The 20,056-nt window shown below is 41.3% G+C and overlaps 3 protein-coding genes across 3 annotated transcripts; 2 read left to right on the top strand and 1 right to left on the bottom strand.

Annotated features, from left to right (window-relative positions):
* Positions 1-3,843: 3,843 nt before the first annotated feature.
* LOC5576619 lies at positions 3,844-4,938 on the bottom strand. Its single transcript, XM_001662723.2, has 3 exons — positions 4,535-4,938; positions 3,997-4,473; positions 3,844-3,937 (listed from the first exon to the last, which is right to left on the bottom strand). The coding sequence occupies exons 1-3, from the start codon at positions 4,863-4,865 to the stop codon at positions 3,912-3,914; spliced, it is 834 nt and encodes a 277-aa protein (XP_001662773.1). The 5' UTR covers positions 4,866-4,938; the 3' UTR covers positions 3,844-3,911.
* An 8,146-nt stretch (positions 4,939-13,084) lies between these two features.
* Positions 13,085-14,701, top strand: LOC5576620. The gene is made up of 2 exons (XM_001662725.2): positions 13,085-13,623; positions 13,677-14,701. Exons 1-2 carry the CDS (start codon positions 13,287-13,289, stop codon positions 14,123-14,125), a joined length of 786 nt encoding a protein of 261 aa, XP_001662775.1. The 5' UTR covers positions 13,085-13,286; the 3' UTR covers positions 14,126-14,701.
* A 3,466-nt stretch (positions 14,702-18,167) lies between these two features.
* LOC110678174 lies at positions 18,168-19,129 on the top strand. Its single transcript, XM_021850797.1, has 2 exons — positions 18,168-18,929; positions 19,112-19,129. The coding sequence occupies exons 1-2, from the start codon at positions 18,168-18,170 to the stop codon at positions 19,127-19,129; spliced, it is 780 nt and encodes a 259-aa protein (XP_021706489.1).
* The last annotated feature ends 927 nt before the right edge of the window (positions 19,130-20,056 follow it).

The following is a 20,056-nucleotide window of genomic DNA, read 5'->3' as shown; positions in this document are numbered from 1 at the left end:
TCGGCAGGAAAATTCGACAATTTATATTTTTTATTTTCAAAAAATGGTTGTACATCATCAATTAGAAGCTTGCTAAAAAATATCAAGTTATTTTTGGAGAAGCAATTTTGCAGATATCATAAAATCGTTTTTTATCAATTTTTTTTTAAGAAAAATATCTTTAATTTAAATGGAACTGATATGAGTAGAATTTTAAGGTTTAAAGTACGTCCAGACGGAAGTAATAATATAGTATTTATATTAAAAATAACTTACGCCTTCATAGAGTTGCTGATTTAGTCCCCACGTCATATTTTAAGCACAATAGAAAAACAAATAATTTATTTTCAGAAGACCACTCAAAGCACAATGACAATCATCAAGATTGGGAACACTGCTTGAATTAAATCAAATTTATTTTGCATGTATTATTTTCAGAATGTGTTATTCTGAGACTACCTATCAACATATTTTGAGAAAAACGCTTACAGTTTGCTCTAGATCGATAAACATGCGTGTATTATTTTAAAAGTATGGGATTTTTCAATAAAACGACCATAACGAGTAAATTTGGTACCCAAGAATACGGTTCAAACTCAAGATTTTGCTTTTTTTTTATACATATATAGTTTCTTTAGTAATCTAAACAAGTTTTGAACACGCTTATTGCTTTACTTTTTTGCTGGTAGTAAAAAGATGGTGTATCAGCAAATTTGACCATAAGGAATAGATCACTAAAGTGACTCAGCGTCAGGAACTGATGGAATATTATTGATGTTTTTAAAAGCTCTACCTTAAGTTGAATAGTAAAGGATACCAACATACAATTTGTTCATTAAATTTAGGATTTTTTTCATGCGAAAAATAATGCTTAAACTTGACGAACAGTTTTTCTTAGAAGTTTTTGCAAAAACTATTTAGTTCTTCAACCGAAAGCATTTTGTAAGTTTCTGTATTTTCATAACATTGTAGAATAATAGTTGAACGATACACAGAAAACCGTTTACAATTTCATCAATAAATAAAAAAGATATAGCATAAACAAGGTGTCCACTTTATAAAATGAACAGTCCTTATTAGGTCTCAGCAAAAGGGATCTCAGTTTATACACTGGTCTAGTAACAGGACACTGCCCCAGCAGATACCATTTACAAAAGATCGGTGTTGTTCAAAACTCCAACTGTCGCTTCTGTGACGATGAGCGAGAAACATCAGAACACCTCATCTGCTATTGCAGTGCACAAATCCATCATAGGTCCAGGATAAGCCCTTATAATGATCGCAGCAAAGGATATCAGGATCGCAACCCCCCGCAATGTTATAGGCTTTATTAAGCTAATTGCACCAGACTGGGGGAATTCTCACACTCCAGCTTAGGACCATTATTTCTTAATAATAAGGTGTTCATGAGCTCAGAAGTACATAGATCATTTAGTGACATACATGTCACTGGATGATGTATGTACTTTACATACTGTAAAAGGGGATATCACAACAGTTCAAGTTAATTGGACGCAGTGAGGGGGGTCCCGTAGCCTCGAGGTTACGCTTTCGCTTCGCAAGCGGAAGGTCATGGGTTCGATTCACAATCCCCCCACACAAAAACTCCGTCCAGCCACCAGAAGACGCCGCACGAAGGACCGTGTATTGGGGAAGAACACATCCATCCTTCGTCAGTATCGGATGATGACTGAGACAACCTGACCCTCTTTGTAGGCTGTTGCCTCACACGACACTTAAACATGGTAAAATGAACCACCGCACACCAATGGACTTCGATATGGATATGGATTGGACCAATGACAACACTCTCATCTACCTGCTCGGTATGAGAGAAATAGCAATAAGAACTATAAATAGATTCTGTATATATGATACTCGGCATAGTAGTGGCCAAGTGCACGGAGTGCCTAACAAATAAAAGTAAGAAAAAAAAAATTGGACGCAGTGATTCAACACCCGACAAAGAAGGGGAATCCTCCAGTTTGATCACCTTATCTAAATTCTGCACAACCTTTTCGAAGCCATCAATGAGAGTATGCAAATCCGCAATTATAGATTTTGTCACACCCTTTAGTTTAAACTCAAATTTTGGGTGAATTACGTTTTCCGTGTCCCTTTCGAAATGTCAGATAGAAACAACCCTCGTGTTAAAACTAAGACCCCTGTGATATTTTTGTCGACTAAGCGAACGTCAAGCATGATCTCAAATGTCAAGGTTCATTTATAAATCCAATTTTTAAATTAAAGTTTTAATGTGATATATCCGTTATTTGAGCGGGAAAAACTAAAGTAGTTGCAGTAACATGCTCTTTCGTGTTATCAAAAGGAAACAAGATTTCATTAAACATTTTAGGACCCTATTGGGGGTAACCGTACGTGATCAAGGAAACCATGACCATACCCTAATGTCTCATTTCCTCGCATCGAATGTTCAACCTCATCTGGATCTTGCAGTTCCTTGGCCATATCCATCAAAAAGGCCTTACAATGGTTGGTTGGTTGGTTGGTTTGACTTTATTAACGAGATTTTTAGCCCTGGGCTAGTTCATCTCGGGACCAACGGCTTTACTTCCCTTCCGAAGGAAGTCGTCACTATAACTTTTTACGTCGTTAGTGACTATGTCGGGGATGGGATTCGATCCCAGGTCCTCGGCGTGAGAGGCGAGTGTTCTAACCACTACACCAGGTCCGTCCCCACCTTACAATGGTAGTATCTATCACTGTAAACAATCCTAGCTCTTTCGAAAGTTTCATTCTCATCCTCAAAATCGTCATGAGTCTTAACTTCAACCAGGGTATCGCCAAATCTCTTCCACAACTCATCAAGTTATGCGAAGAGCCGGGCCTAACAGCAACCAACAATAACGGTAGCCGTGAAATACAGAGGCACATCATCAGTGGAAGTCGCGCCTACTATGGGCTTCAGAAGAAGCTGCGATCGAGAAAGATTTACCCCGCACCAAATGTACCATGTACAAAACGCTCATAACACCGGTGGTCCTCTATTGACATGAAGCGAAAACCATGCTGGAAGATGATCTGCAAGTACTTGGAGTGTTCGAACGACGGGTGTTTAGGACGATCTTTGGCATGGTGCGGAAAAATGGTGTGTGGTAGCGAAGGATGAACCACGAGCTTGCCAAACTCTACGGTGAACAGTATCCAGAAGGTGGCCAAAGCTGGAAGGATGTGATGGGCAGGGCATGTTGCAAGAATGCCGGACAGCAACCCTGCAAAGATGGTGTTCGCTTCGGATCCAGTTGGAACAAGAAAGCGTAGGGCACAGCGAGCTAGGTAGACGGATCAAGTGCACAACGATTTGGCGAGCGTGGAGCAGAGCCGAATTTTGTGACTTGATAATGTTGATTCAGTGTTTTCAATTTAGAACCGACGGCACATACCTCGGTAAAATCATTTCTCAAAAAAGAGACAAAAAACTGGCAGGCAGCACTTTTGGCAAGAACCTGATAACTAATTACAGAAAGACTTATGAATTCGTCTTAATTTTGTTTTACCAAATTAGGATGATAGTGTTTCCTCACACAGATCACCTAGATATAAGAAATTAATGCAATGTTTGGATTGATACTGAATTAAAAAAAGATTGTAAATTCGCAGCATGCAAAAAAAAAAGTGCAGTAATCGTTTGAAACAAGTTAAAGAGAGTAAGAGAAGGGAATGAACACCAGATGTACTTAAGTGAAACAAGAAGTGATACTGGTCAGCACAATAGCCATATGACAAGAGACAGTTCCAAGGGAATTGGATGAAGACCCAATAGTAGATATTACTCAGTAGATACATGCTCTTTAAAGTATTGTTTTGGGAATTGGATTAAAATCTGTAAAAAACGAAACAATGTTAAATTATAACCTGTTTATTTTATCAATTGATTAGCTTGTTGGTTACAATAAACACCAGAGTTTCGTTTAGCTCGAGGTGGTCGTTCGATATCCTAAAAATGAAAATTCTTCAATCAAATGCAGTAATAAGTTAATTATGCAAATCACAAACCAGTGGTTGTTGGATACGTTGTTAGCGCCTCGAGAACGCACGTGAACAGCTTCGCATCGTACACTCTGTCGGATGGACAAATCTGGGGATTCGCAATCAGTTCATCGCTGTCCGAGTAGTAACATTCGTAATAACCTCTCGGGTTCGCATTATCGGGGAATCGTCCCTCGTCAGGGCACTGGAAGGAACAGGTTTTTCCATTGAACTCCGTTCCCTCGGAGCACCTGTAGATTTCCGTATCGTAGGGATACGATCCTTCGCCGCCATATCTACAGTAGCCGAAGAATCGTTTGCTGGTACCGTAAGCGGAGAATATCTCTTCTGGCCTGCAGGTAACTTTCATGCAGTCACCTTCCTGCTGTTTGCGTTTACAAAGGTTCGTTTCCGGGTTGAATACGTAATTTTTCGGACACATGTACACCGATGACATAGAGTATTTTCCTACACAGTAATGGTAGATGTTGCAAGTGGTTGGGTCTGTTGAAAGCAGTAAGGGATGGTATTACGAATGATTTCAACAAAAATGTTCTATTTTCACCTGGATAGTACCCAGTCCCCGTACAGTACAAACTGGGAGGGCAGTATTCGTTGTAGCTGGGAGTAGCCGAGCATTCTCCGTTGTTGCAATATGGCTTGTCCGGTGTCAATGATCGACAGTAACGCCAATCCATGCTGCTACCTAAACAGACATTCACTGCTTCGCAGCTGCCGCACGTTGAAAACATCCGAGTTCCATCACATGTTTCGTTGTTAGCGGAAAATGCCGTGCGTTTTCCTCCTTGTAGGTTCCTTTTTTGCAGAACACCTGGAACTTCCTGTTGAAAAGACAGCTGCAGCAGAACAGAAATTACGAGCACGAGTGGTAACATCTTAATGAATGCTTATTTGGAAAGCGAGTCTCCCTGAATGAGAAAACTTGTGCACTTATATGGAACGACGAAACCTTCTAGATTGCAAATTTTGGAGCAAATTGAGTAATAAAATATGGAGCCTTGAATTTATTTGGCAATAACAACGCCGTTTTGAGGTCATACACGAAGCAGTTTTGGCAGTGGTAAGTTGTCAACCCGTTCGCTTTATTGCACCACTCACTTACCCTAATAAATTCAAACACAGGATGTGATAATTGTTTAATATCCCTTTCCCCTTTCAATGGGGCCTACAAAGCCGTAGCGGTAAACGCGCAGCTATTCGAGCCAAAGGTTGAGGGTTCGAATCCAGTTGGCCGTTCGGGTTGGAAGTTTCCTCGAGTTCTCACGGCATAGAGTATCTTCGTACCTTGTCACACGATCAACTGATTCAAAAATGGTCGTTTCCCAATCAAGGCTCTCAGGTAATAACTTAAAAAGTGCTCATAAGAACACTTAGCTGACATGTAGACTCTATCCTAGTTGGAACGTACGCCACAAATAAAAAAAATGAAGAAGGAGAATGGGTACTGCATGGCTCTTTTCCATCGTTATCTCAAGTCATCTGATAGGGATACGATGCGGCTAAAGGTAAGCAAACCGTTCGTGTTTAAGTAAATTTGTTTTGGATTTTTTTTCCAAATAAGTGCAAAAAGATAACAGTGGTATTGTTGGAAACAAAATTTACAACTATTTGCCTCATAGACCACACAGAGAGACCAAACATATATCTTCCGCATATTTTGGAAATAATAATCTGATGGCTTCTCTGGATGATCTATGTCTTCGTCATTCGCAAGTGTTTTATTCACTATGAAGTATTCTACAGGGTGTACAATAAGTTCGAATACAACTTTTCATCGTTGTGGAGATGCGTACCATGTGCATTCTATGTATTGATATTGGTGTCAGCTTCAGCTTCGTATGTAGACCAATCCAATTGCCTGCGTAGTGGTGCAATGTGGACAAAATATTTCTTGTTTGCTGTGAGAAAGCAAACATAAATAGAATTGCTGACAAATATTCACTTCTTTGTTTGACTGACGTTGGCCAAAAGCTCTTATGATGTCAAACAAACATCGATACGTTTTCATTCTATGTAAATCGACCTATGTAAGATTAGTCGTGTGTTGGTATTCATGGCACTTTGCTTGGAGACCTGTATAGGCTAACCGACGTGCATGATGTCGACTTGCTGTTATTTGTTGTTTGTTTACCGTGCACGATAAAAGAGTACCGCGACGTCGTAGTGAAGTTGTTTGCGAGAGGTGAGCGACCCAGTGACATATTCTGGCGGTTGAAATCACTCGGGGTGAAGCGGAATTTCATTTATACCATTAGGTACCGGGAGACGGGATCGGACCGTGTAAGATCCGGGCGGCCGCATTCGGCGTGGACGCCAGCATTTAAGCCTCCCCCGCGTTTTTTTCAGCGAGAGCGACGAAAAATCGCCGCGATTCCGTCTTTGTGTCGCTGTAAGCACTCTTATATGATACTATCTAGAGCAACGCGACAACGTGGCTTTTCGCCGTAAAAGATCGCCTTGATTTGGGAATCTTTTAAGGAGGCGAGGGAGCGGATTCGCTCAAAAAATAATCGCTCGATTCCAGAAGACCGCGCTGATCTGGATGTGTCGATTGACATGGGATACAAGCCATATACGCAAGGTTCACGGAGTAACGCAGGCCACAACGGAAAAGAGGTTGGACAGAGCCAAACTGATGCTCTCACGGCACGCAGATCAGGAGTTCGTGTTTTCTGATGAGTAACTCTTTGTTTTGCAACAGTCGCTCAATGTCCAAAATGATCGTCTGTGGGCGCCGACGTTCGCCAACATCCCCAGTCCCTCATAAACATCCCGCGGTTCCAAAGCGCCGCGTCGGTGATGGTTTAGGGGGCCGTATCCAAATGAAAATTTACGCAGCGTATTATTAGACCGAGGTTCTGAAGGTGGTTGTGGCTCTGGAACTTCGGAATTTCCCCTGGACATAAGGTCGTACATGCTGGCCAAGCAGAGCGAACGTGAAGTAAGTACTATGGACCAATTTAAGAGCCAGTTCGCGAGAACCGCAACCCCCTCTTCGATCAGGAAGAAATTTTCAGGGAATGTTCTACTATATAAGAGAAGATGTTTTGCAAAATTTTAGATTTTTATATTAGGGGGAAGTGGGACAAAATGACCCCCAATGATTTCATGTCACTAAACATGCAAAATCACAAAAACTGATATAACTATAGTAAAACTGCACGGATTATGTTGAAATTTAGCATTATTACTCTACGTTATATAAACTGTAAGATAAGCATGGTTTATGAATTTTAAAAGTACTTCATATCGAGAAAAACAAGTTTTTCAAAAAAAAAAAATAGTGATTTTCAAATCGATTTTTTTCTTACCAACCGAACTAGATCAAAAAACTAATTTTAAAATTCCCTGAAAATTTCAGCTTGATCGAAGAACATCGATACAAGAAGGGGTTGCGCCTCTCGCGAACTGGCTCTTAAGAAGCTAATTACCAAGATGTGGGACAAGATACCGATGGACCAGGTGCGTACCGCGCGCACGTCTCAAGCTCTTTACAAAACATAAAGGTGGGGGGCTCCCAGCTAATATGCCATAAAGGTTTTCAATAAACATTGTTTCAATAGAAACTGGCTTAGAAAATCTTAGAATGTTTTATATATCTATTTCTTTAACTCATCTTTAAAGTGCATTCGAACTTAATGAACTAATTGATACGATGGTCGCAAAACTAGCAATTGCAAAATATGTGTCTTGGTTATGAAGAACCAATGATCAACTATGCAAAAACTGCCTCCACCATATCCTTCGCCATGAAGCATTCGTTATTTCTGGACGGCAGACAAAAGTGCACGGATAAAGTGTTTGATTTCTAAATCATGATTTACCAGTCATACTTATTTGGTACTTGATGGGGTACAATTCGCTACGATGAATCTACGCCGAGTGGATGAGTCTTCTCCACTGGGCTCGGTCCTATGCCAATCGCTTCCAGTCGCCCTGAACGTTAAGTGCCCGTTAAGGTGATTATAGAACGAAGTCACACCTAAAATTTTCAAGAGCACAAGACTTGAGACCAAAACCGCGCTTCAATCCCATTGGTCACCACCAGCAAGCAAGCAATTTGATTGGTTTTCCACGCGAACTGTTGTCAGATTCTCCAGTCTTGTACACTTGAAAATTCAAAGTTTGGCTTCGTTTTATACCCAGGAAACCAAAATGTGCGTATAACGAAATCACCTGCAGGCTTTGTGCAAAATTTCATTTATAAGATGACGTGAAAAGGCCTTCTACGTACAAAAGTGGAGGCGATATACGTGCATATATTATGTGATGAATAATAGCATAAAATGCGAGAGTGTAAATTTTCTACCGAACTAACTTATGCGACTTAACTTATGATAACAAGTGTTGATTTGACAGCTGCTACGGATTACTTCGATTTACTTTGTACAAGTGTACGGGACGAAACAAAATGTACAAATGAACTCAGAAAAAAGCGTTTTATGCGAGGAAACTCATCAATCTGACGATTTTATCCACCGTGTTTTGCGGTTTTGATGTAGTTTGCATGAATAAACGAGTTATTACGTGAACTTTCCTGCGACTTCTGGTTGTCTGGGTAATCACCTTAAGTCCTTCTCAACAGCAAAAAGCCTCTACCACAAAGTCGGCGGTCTCCTCCGGGTTATTTTATTGAATATTATCTTTGCTTGTCGTTCGTCTGGCATACTGGCAACATGACCAGCACAACGCAGCCTGTCGTGTTTTATGCGCTTGACAATATCCATTTTTTATGCAATTGGTACAACTTATGATTCATGTGACGACGCCTGATGTCGGTTTATAATTTACAGCCGAGTATTGTTCGCAGATCTTTACGTTCAAATCTCCCGAAGGCTCTCCGGTCGGCTTACTTCAGTGTCCCCGATTCATGACTATATAGGACAACTAGAAGGATCGGTGTCTTGAACTACGTGAGTTTTGTAATCGTTTGCAGGCTACGGGATTTCAGCTGGTTACGAAGCCCGTAGAAAGCCCGACTTGCAACTGCATTAGGTCTTTTCACCTCGTGGGTAACATTATTATCTCACGTCAATAGTGTTCTATACACGAATTCTTCCACCATTTCAAACGTTGCTTTGCAATCTACAAACAGATGATGAGTCTGCAAGTTGTACTCCCGAAATTTATCTAGGGTCCTGCGTCAACGCTGGGTAAACAATTGATCCGTCGTTGATCGGCCATCTCAAAAACCAGCTTAGTATTCGTCGGCAGAAGGCAGCTCATACGGTCTTAACCTGTTGAACAGAATTCCAGATAAGGTTTTGTACGCCGAATTAAGGTGTGTTATCCCTCCAGATGCTCTTTCTTGTACAAACGGCAAATTAGACTATTCAACCTACTAGGGTGCAGAGCTAGTTGGGCACTTCATGATTCACTTTGGCATGGGGGGTTTTTCTCGGCCGCATTGTCTGAAACTTTGTAATAAGAATCGTTTTAGTACGACGCACATTGTGGCTAAATTTGAGCTCTGTAGCTTTCAAAAAACCTCACTGCCGAAGTGAATCAAAAGTGCCAAGAATAGGATCCAGCCCCCTAGTAGGCATTTGTTCTTCCTCCCATATCTTCGAAATAATACGGTGACGAAGTTCATGCAGCTGATCACTTCCGTGTTTGAGAAGTTTGGCCGGGATCTCGGCCTTCCCATCAGCTGTGTTGTCCTTTTTATCTCATTTAGCGTTGGAGGTTCCACAGCCTGTCCATCGTCATTCTGCTACCAGATCCACTTCTCTGTTCTCTGTTCAACAATGACTCTTTCCACCTGGCGGCTACTATTGTTTTATCCGTCAGTAAGTTTCCTTCGCGGTTGTTGCACGTGGCGTGAGACGGTGCTATTTTCCTCCATCACCTAACAGTTAACGCGCTACTGTGCTCACCGCTCTGTGACTCTACTACTCTACGTCTCTACTTTCCATAAGTCATACAGAAAATTGTATTAGCCACATGGTTCCGGAGCTATTCCGGGGTGCAGTGGGATAGGTTTCCCGAATGATGATCCACTAGTAAAATGCTTCAGAAACCTGGACTTCAACATGTGATTCTTCATGATTTATCAAAAAGAGGTCACTTTAAACCAATTAGGAACTTTTTGGCCAATTTGACTGTATTTCGGTAGTCTTCCGGACACTTGGCTCCCCTGGGAAAGTGGCCATTTACGGACTGGTGCGTTGTTTGCGGCGTATCAATATTCAAGATTTTACGAATCAAGTATGATGAAGACTATATCAAATGATTTTGGCCACATTGGCTACGTTCCGGAAGTCTTCCGGGCACCTGGTTCCCTCAGAAAGTGACCATATATGGACCAGTTATGAAGCAAGGCTTGCGAAATATCAATCTTCAAGTTGTTACGAATGAATATGTTTGAGACTATTTTAATCCTTTTCGGTCACATTGACTACATTTCGGAAATCTTCCGGACACTTGGTTCTCACAGGAAAGTAGGAATATATGGACCAATTATAAAGCAAGGCTTGCGACACATCAATCTGCAAGATTATATGAATAAATATGTTGGTCTTATCAGCGTCTTTTACATGGTACACTTAGTACGGAAGTGAAGTTTACCAGACGGCAAGATCTTGTGGAGTCCGTAGTAAGCACGACTTCCGGCAATGATACGTCTTCGAATTTCTCTGCTGCAGTTCTTATCCGACATTACCAATGATCCGAGGTAGACAAATTCGTCCACCACCTCGAATTCATCTTTGTCGATCATCACGCGTCTGCCAATGCGAGCTCTATCGTGCTCGGTTCCTCCAGCCTGCAGATATTTCGTCTTCGACGTATTTACCTTCAATCCAACCCGGTCTGGTTCACGTTTCAGCCTGGTATACTATTCAGATACCACCTGGAACTTTCTTCCGACAATGTCCACGTCGTCAGCAAAACAGATGTACTGGCAGGTCGATTTTTGAAGATCGTGATCCGCAATTTGAAGCTCACCCGTTTCATAACACCTTCTAGCGCAATATTGAACTGGAAACAGGAAAGACCATTGATTTGTCGAAGTCCTTTGCATGTTCCAAACGGGTTCGATAACGCACCCAATATCTTCACACAGCACTGTACACTATCCATCGTTGCCTTGATCAGTCTAGTCAGTTTCCCGGAAAAACCATTCTCGTCCATAATCTTCCATAGCTCTTCGCGATCGATGGTATCATAGTCCGCTTTGCAATCGATGAATAGGTGGTGCGTAAGGACTTGATATTCACGACACTTTTGGAGGAGCTGTTTGATAGCATCCTTAACTTCACCTATTGTGGGAGTTGGCACGTCTCCCTCATCCGCCGTGCTGATGAAGCCATTTCTCCTGCTGCTTTAGTCTTCCTCCTCTGCGCCATTCAGGTGTTCAACGTAGTGCTTCCATCTTTCAATCATCTCACGTTCGTCCGTAAAGATAGCTTCATCATTATCCCGGCACATTTCGGCTAACGGTACAAAGCCTTTGCGGGATGCATTGAGTTTCTTGTAAAACTTACGTGTTTCTTGAAAACGATACTGCTGCTCCATCTCTTCGCACTCCAACTCTTCCAGGCGACGCTTTTTATCCCAGATGCTTCAACACTACTCCAGCAGTCCTCAAGAGGGGCTTCAGTGAGCTCTTTTTTCAACGCTGCTTCAAGACAAGCAACTTCAGGTAGCTTGAGTCGTTCCAGATTGCACCGTGGTGGGCGTCGGTACCGAATGTTGTTCACAATGGAAAGTCTTTGGTGCACTTTAACCACCACAAGGTAGTGGTCCGAATCGATGTTTGCGCCGTGATAGGTTCTGACGTCTATAATGTCCGAGAAGTGTCTTTCATCAATCAGAACGTGGTCGATTTGCGATTCTGCTGGGGTGATCTCCAGGTGTACCGATAAGGGAGACTGTGCCGGAAGTAGGTACTACGTATGGCCATGCTCTTGGAGGCGGCGTAATCAATCAGTCTAAGGCCGTTTTCGTTCATAAGCTGGTGATCGCTGAACTTCTCGATAATAACGAATTTGACATCATGGCTTGAGGAGCTGCCGTATTCACGTTCCACCTGCACGTAGAAAGCGTCCTCATCGTCATCGTTACTTGCTAGGTGAGGGCTGTGCACGTTGATTATCCTCAATTTTCACATTCTGTTGTCGATTGGCCACCACCCAGTCACGCGCCTCTACATTTCGCCCATCACGATAAAAGCTGTGCCCAGCTCATGTATGTTGCCGCAGCTATGGTAGATGGTATAACCATCCCTATACGTATGTACCGTCGTCGACCTTTTCCAGCAAACTTCCTGCAGCGCTATGATGTCGAACTTGCGGACCCTTCATGAGGCAGTTGAGTGGGGGAGTCTCTCAGACGCTCCCGATTGGCTGACCGATACATACACAAGTATGCCCCGTTGAAATAGAGAGATTTACAATTCAATGTGGCAATGTTTACCAACACGGAGAAAGTTCTCGAACATTGCAGTGCAAAGCCTAGAAAATCGCTTAGCACGCGGCGAGCGATCAATGTCATATTATGTTGAAGTGGTGATAAACTGTTTTTGCGGAGTAGAATTGTTGCAACAATAATAGGAGAGGACAATGTCTTTGATGCTGTGCTTAAAACTTTGGAAAGATAAGAAAGTCGGATGTTCTGTTATCTGGGACCATATATTGCATAAGCAAATATTCAAACGTTGAAGGCTTGGTCACGCAAAGATTTCCTGGAAATTCAAACCGCAATCGCAAAAGTAAATAAGAAACAGCACCGAAATTTAAAGCCAGGTCAGGGAAATAGCGCACAAATTAGGAAATGAATTTAGAAGCTTTAACTTTATTCGTTTTGCAGTTGGCACCTGTTCACACTAAGCGATGTTGTTTTATCAATTCTTAGTATAGAAAAACCCAAAGTAAATGAATGTGGTAGACAATTTTTGGAACGGACCCCTCGAAATGCATACTTAAACTCAGACGGTTTATTTCTTGTGTGTTAATAATTCATCCTATAGGGTATACCCTTCATTTATTAAATGATCGTACATACTAAATTTATGTTCTAATTTCTATTTTGGATTATTTGAATTTCGAATACAGTCTACATTTAGACAGATGATTCTATATTACTATACTATATTTTAATCCCAGAGTCCGGAAGAAGTTCACCCGTATAATTTCGCATCATTTAGAAGATAAAAGCCCTTTATCTGTGTTCAAATAGATAACATTTTTCGTACTTGTCCTTGACCTTGGACATAACAAACTAAAAACAAACTCCATCAAAATTATAAAACATCCACACCTCACTAAATTCATTCCAGTGTCTACCTAGTAGCAGCTATGAGATCACTACTTCCGTTTGTGTTAGCATCCGTTCTCGTACTCCAGGTTCGTTCCGCCAAACAGGAACTTCCAGGAACTCTTATATCTGCATTGGATACCGGTATTTCAACGGCCGCTTCTCGTACTACATGCGATGGAGAGAACTTCTACAGCACTTGCAGCGACTGCAACACTATTCTGGGCTGTATTGGTCCCATTTCGGACGCCAGAGATTGCACAACAATTGCCCCTGGTAAGCCGTACTGCGTGAATGGAGCTTGTTCCGCTGTTCGTTCAAGCAATGGTGACTGCTCGACATCATCGTTCACGTGTACCAATGCTGGGTATTTCCCAGGTAAGTATCCTGTAGTTCAATTGTGTAAAATCTAACGAAACCTTTTCGATCAGATCCTTTCAACTGCGTCATTTACCATTACTGCGACAAGGCGCTCGAACCTTCCACCATCTACCAGTGTCCTCCAAGGTACGTTTATAATCCGGCAACGCACATGTGCCGTCAGGCTTCCAAGAATACGGACTGCGTCACGGTGGATTGCGACGTGGATGAACTCTTTGTGCCGTACGGAAACAGCAAAACCTACTACGCGTACTGTCAGTATGATGGAATGGAGGTGTCCAACATTTACATGTTCAAATGCGTGGACTATGCGAAGTTCGAAGGAACCGGGTGCGTGTTCGTTTGCCCAAGGGAAGGCAATTTCACCCATCCGGATCCGCGGAAGTACTACCAGTGCTATTACTCAAGATCCAAGCTTGTTGCCAGCGAGAAACAGTGCAGCAGAGGGAAGTATTTCGATAACGCGTTGAAGTTGTGTGCTGTTCCGTCAACGACTTAGGGAGTTATTTGATACAGATGATGGCCATGGAAAGCACATGGAATGAACCTTAATTCAAGCGGAATGAGAAATGTTGGCAGTATCACGATGGATAGGCCAGGAGAAGTGAATGAACTTCTCATTCATTTACTTGTCAATTTTCATACAAAACCTACTTTTTCTCTGCTATAAATTCACTCTAGGTTAATCATTTGTCCTGGCCTATTGTGGCAAAACAATAGTCAGAAGTGCTCAATCCAGTAGCTTTGCAATATCTTCGACAGACTAGCAACGTTGTTAGAGGCTTTTTGCCAGGTGTGTTTTCAATATTCAAGGGCCGAACAACAAAGTGGTAAGAGAGAGCCGAAGAAGCTTCTTCCTTAGAATAAGTTTTGAGAAATAAAAAACAATATTCAAACGTAGATAGCACATGAAGCTTGTTCATAACCTGTAGCTTAATAAAGCACATTTCTGTTAATAAACTACACTACACCACGCTTACATTACATTACGGATTCCGGTGAAATCTCAACAGTTGAATTGTTCGGTAATGTAAATCAGGGGGTTTGTTTTGATATATCTTATCTCTTTGCTTCGAGATGAATCCGTCCCAAGCTGAATGTCTCGTTAATAAAGAAAATACTAATAATAACTTATGCTTTAAAATGTGCTTTTAATTATACCAAACCAAACCATACTCTAAACTTTCTTAAGTACAAATTAGGGGAACGGAATAATCGACAGCGTTGAAAATTTGATCTATTGGTAACTCCATGGTTGCGATCAATCGATAGAATTTTCATTTAAGACACCTGATTTGTTCTCTTTATGTGTGTTCTTGAATATCTGAAGGTGGTTTTAGTTCATGCTTATGATTTTTCCGACGTAATGGCGGATAACAAATCACATTTTGAATAGTCTTATACACATGGTATCAAAAATTAAAAAAAAATCAACAAAAAATCTGTGTAATTACAGATAAATCTGTGTATCAAATCCATATCATTATTAAATTTTTATGTGCTTTGGATATTTTTTACGAAAACGTTCAAAATTTGGGCTAAGATTTGTAATTGAAAAGTTGAAAGTATATGCATTTTGTATGGGAGTGTAGTAGTTCTAGCTGTGAAATTGGGAGAATATTTTGAAACTTCCAGGGTGCGAAAGTTACGTCGGGATATTTATTTGTCCTCGTCGAAAAAAAACAGTGGAACTCGCAACTTCAATAATAATCGAAATTTTGATGCTGTGATACAAAATTATCAATATTTCATCAGTTTTATCAAAATTATAAATACATCCGTTAATGCTGAACTTGTGGTTAATCCATTCAAACACATTAATAAAAGCTTGAAAAAGAAATATTTCGCTAAAGAACCTCGCTCAGTTCGTCCAACTGCAATCAAAGTTCTTAAATTTTCTAACTAAAGCAATTCTGCAGTTTTCATCATAGTATTTGACTGAAATCAAATATAGTTTCATTAACAGTATTGATCAGACTAAAGTTCGCTTAGATCAAGGCTTCAAGTGCTCTGATTGACCTAAAATGTTCATCGTCACTTGAAAATAACTTCAGATTCGCTAATCTGGAAATTCAGAACTATTCACAATCAAACTTTTAATGTATCGCAAACCTAAAATTTGTCTAGTTTCTAGTTCCCAAAATTATTTCTTTGCATCAAGACAGCCGAATACTTATGCTTGATGTAACTCTGGTAAAATTTCTTCTAATTTCGTAATGTGATATTTAACGTCTAACAATGCCTTATTTAGGTCCACGGGATCGATGCAGAGTCTCAGTTTGTTATCAAACGGCTTTTTCATCTCAGCTCGCAATTTTCGAGGAACTCGTCTTGGAGTTTGCTGTTTCGGTGGAATTGATCTATCGATTTCTAAGCTTACTTCTCCTTCTACACGACCTAAACTTTCAAATACGTCCGGAAATTCAGCGATTATTTGCTCTGCACCGCTCTTATTCGAGAATATCGTAAAGATAGCTTCCTTGTTAACAGTGATGAATCCGAATTTCAAACATGTTTGTAACGCTAATAACGGAAGATACTCCTTGTATTTACCTCATACAACATCAAAGGGGCCCAGATAGCCGTAGCGGTAAACGCGCAGCTATTCAGCAAGACCAAGCTGAGGGTCGTGGGTTCGAATCCCACCGGTCGAGGATCTTTTCGGGTTGGAAATTTTCTCGACTTCCCAGGGCATAAAGTATCATCGTACCTGCCACACGATATACGCATGCAAAAATGGTCATTAGCATAGTATGCTCTCAGTTAACAACTGTGGAAGTGCTCATAAGAACACTAAGCTGAGCAGCAGGCTCTGTCCCAGTGGGGACGTAACGCCAGAAAGAAGAAGAAGAACTTCGAACACCATCGTTGACTCTTGACCATCTTGAATTAAAAATCATGTTATGTTAAAAAATCAATGTTTTAAGTGATAATTGTACTTTTGGCAAGTATTGGTGTGAAGTGCGGCCACTGTGCGTCGGTCTCTAAAGGAATTTTGGAATACATATATCCTGATCTAGAACACATATTCTAAAAGTAGAAGATTTTTTAAGTACTTGAAAACAAATAGAGCAAAAGTATCGAAAAACAAAAAAAAATTTTTTTGGGGTTGCAAAATGATGCTACTAAATAGTAGAGGGGCTAACTGAAAGCTTTTTTTGTAAAAGTTGCCATGTTTACATTTAAGTATGCTAAGGAAGGCTTTAAATGTATGTACAGGATCATTTCCAACTGGTATTTTTTCGCTTAGTTCGGTTTTTCCAACGTGTTTTTTTCAGAATTTCTATAAGACATTTCAAGAATGTACAAAGATACCCTTTGAATTAGCTTAAAAAATAATGTAATTTATTTTTCTGATTACGAAGAGCGAGCTATTCAAAGCACTCAAGTCTTGTCTGATGCCGGACAAATTCCTCAGATCTTCGGCCTTAACCGCAAAGGAGGATCCCTTCTCGGCACGGTCATTCCGGTCACGTCCTGGGTCGTGCCGATTTCGTCAAGGAAGGAAGACGCTTGTTCACCGGATCTGCACCGGCTACGCCTGCTGAATGCAGCCAATCCGTCATTCCACCAACCCCGAGCAGCCTCGCTGCGAGTTTCTGGCCACACGGTAGTGCAGGAGCAGCCGTGTGGGCCTACGCGATGGAGGAGATGTCACCAAGCTGCAGCTGTGAGTACGATGAATTTTCCATGTCTCGCTAACACGCCACAAAAGAACTTCAAACCCTCACCCATACACCACACAGGGTCCAATAAATGTTTAAAAATGTGAACATTCTTGGTTTTCATACGTTGTTCGCGAAGCCCCTCCGATTACCCAGTAATATGCCGACCCTGCGACACATTTCAGGGATCTCATTTTACTGAGCTAGTTTCCCGGGAGTGATTAGAAGCCACTGTAGCTCTTCAGGAGTTCCCAAGGGAGTCTCGGGGGAGTTATAAAACTATTTTCACTGTATTTTTGATTTCCTATCGTAATTAATTAAATTTCAGTTCCGATAAGAAAAACAGCTTTTGTAATTTTGACGATGACAAACATGATTTATTATTGAACGTTAATATCACCTGTAAACAATTGTTAGGAAACTAAGCTTGTTAAAAGTAACTCTGATTAATATTTAAATAACAACCTTGAAAGGTTCAGTGACATTCGGGGATAGTGCATGAATACATCATGCAAAATTTGGCAATTTTCAATCCTATCCCCACGTCACGCCTTTTGTATGGAGACTTGGAAATTTGTATAAGGATCGCCTCGTTCTCTTGAACCTTCTCGCCCTAAGACCGTACGTAATTAATGAACAACCCCTTATGATAAGACAAATTCTGCAATCTTATATGCCAAATTTCGCTACCGTTGTTGACGAAGTGACGTCAAGTGCTCTTGGCTACTTGCCAAAAAATCTCCGTTATCTACCATATCATTTGTTTGGGCGTCATCTCGTTTTTATTGGACTTGAACTTGAACCTCATGCCTGTTGGTGTAGCAATTCATATAAAATCTGCCATCAGTTTGCTCGGTTCCTCAGTTACTTGTAAAAATGGCTCACAAAGTGTTCCTACTTGTCTGTGCACTGATCCAGCTCTCAACTGCCGCGGTTGAAGTACCCGGCAAGCTGGTTAAAAGTTCATCGGATGGACCTTTTGTAGCATTTGCAGCAGCTACGGAACCAACCTGCGATGGAGTCAGCGTTTATACCACATGTAAGGACTGTAATAACGTGCTAGTTTGCTTGGGTTCAACACAAAGCACGAAGAACTGCACTGCGGCGACTCCATCCACTCCTTTCTGCGTCAACGGTGCATGTTCTGCGACATATGACAGCGTTGCAGGATGTACTCCTTCTGGAGTAGCTTGTACCGGAGTTGGATTCTACCCAGACGCAAAAAATTGTCAGATCTACCACTACTGCGAAGGTGTTGATGAGGAATCTTCTGTGTACGAGTGCCCGCCAAACTATGTGTACAATGCGGAAACCACTCTGTGTAAGCAGAAGATCTACGCCACGGATTGCGTAACGGTGAAATGTGATGAGAACAAAATTTTCGTCAGCTATGGCACTAGCAAGAAATATTACGCCTTCTGTCAGTTCGAAAACAATGTTGCCACGAGCATTCAGTTGCTCAAGTGTCCGGATAACTGCAACTTTGATGGAAACAGCTGCGTGTTCAAATGTCCAGGAACCGGTAACTACGCGCATGCGGATCCAGTCAAGTACTACCAGTGCTACTACTCCGGAGCGGTGCTAACATTCATGACACAGAGTTGCCCCACTGGAAAGAACTACGACAAGGACTTGCGAGTGTGTGTCACACCAAAAACGACAGCTGCTGCACAACGATCATTGAATAAATGTGTTGTGATAAAATTTCGATTATGTATTAAACATGAATTCAATAACCCATGTTACAAAATATCTCTTTAATTCTCCCTGCGTGCTTTGTGCTAACATGCTCTATACTAGTCGTATAACAACCTAACTAGGCCAAAAAGGTGAATTGATGAACTAGTGGTTACTTGAGAATAAATGTTTACTCTTCTTGATAGATAATGTCTATTTATATCGTTTATTTGTCATTTATTAACTTTTTCTACATCGCATCGTTTGGGCTCTGTTGCACCCACATTAGGTTTTCATTTCTATCTTTTCACCTATCATCGCTTCCCGCCTTCACTAGCTTTCTTAATTACTGCTATCTTTCATCCGGTTGGGAGTCGAGGACGGTCCAACGATTGCGGATAGAGCATGGTTTTACGGTTTGCTTGTACCCTAACGAACTTGATTACCACTTAATCGTCACTTCACTAGTCTCCGGCGACGAGCCAAGCCTAATCGAGAGAGACGGAAGGTTCTCCGATGAAGGAAGGTCTCTTAAAACCAAATCTTCTTCTAATACCTCAATCTTTTTCCACGAGCTGACCTATAGGGAACCGATGTTGGTCCCGGTGATTCCAGATTAAAACTGAAGTTCAGCTCGACGACCTACAATTATTGTTGCGTTGCGTATTACTGAACTACTAACCGACGGTGGATCTGGTTGATTTCGATTCAGAGTTCCCCGACTATGGAAGTTCTCCCGAGGATCCGAAGTAGACGAACTCATCAACTACTCGGTTCCTCCTATTAGCATTATCCATAAATCCGACTTTTATCGCTTCACGAAAGCTGTATTCGTTGTATTTTTTCGAAACGCATTGCGGCCGTTGATATCATATGCCAATTCAAAATCGATGAACATGTCATGCGTTGGGATTCGGTATTTACGGCATTTCTGAAGAATTTGCCGTACAGTGAAGATTTTGTACGTCGTCGAGCCCGTTGATGAAACCAGTTTGATAGCTACTCACAAATATATTTGCTACTGGTAATAAACGATCAAAGATAATATGGTCGGCATTTAGTCAGAGTGGACCAAGTGCAAAACTTGG

The sequence above is a fragment of the Aedes aegypti genome, chromosome 3 (genome assembly GCF_002204515.2).
Source record: "Aedes aegypti strain LVP_AGWG chromosome 3, AaegL5.0 Primary Assembly, whole genome shotgun sequence".
Classification (NCBI taxonomy): domain Eukaryota; kingdom Metazoa; phylum Arthropoda; class Insecta; order Diptera; family Culicidae; genus Aedes; species Aedes aegypti.
This window is presented reverse-complemented; position numbering and strand designations above follow the sequence as displayed.

Coding starts and splice junctions, on each gene's coding strand:
- LOC5576620 (XM_001662725.2), top strand. CDS start 13,287: ATGAGATCACTACTTCCGTTTGTGTTAGCATCCGTTCTCGTACTCCAG. Junction 13,624..13,676: donor CAATGCTGGGTATTTCCCAG/GTAAGTATCCTG, acceptor CTTTTCGATCAG/ATCCTTTCAACTGCGTCATT.
- LOC5576619 (XM_001662723.2), bottom strand. CDS start 4,865: ATGTTACCACTCGTGCTCGTAATTTCTGTTCTGCTGCAGCTGTCTTTT. Junction 4,474..4,534: donor GGGGACTGGGTACTATCCAG/GTGAAAATAGAA, acceptor TGCTTTCAACAG/ACCCAACCACTTGCAACATC. Junction 3,938..3,996: donor AACGTATCCAACAACCACTG/GTTTGTGATTTG, acceptor TTTCATTTTTAG/GATATCGAACGACCACCTCG.
- LOC110678174 (XM_021850797.1), top strand. CDS start 18,168: ATGGCTCACAAAGTGTTCCTACTTGTCTGTGCACTGATCCAGCTCTCA.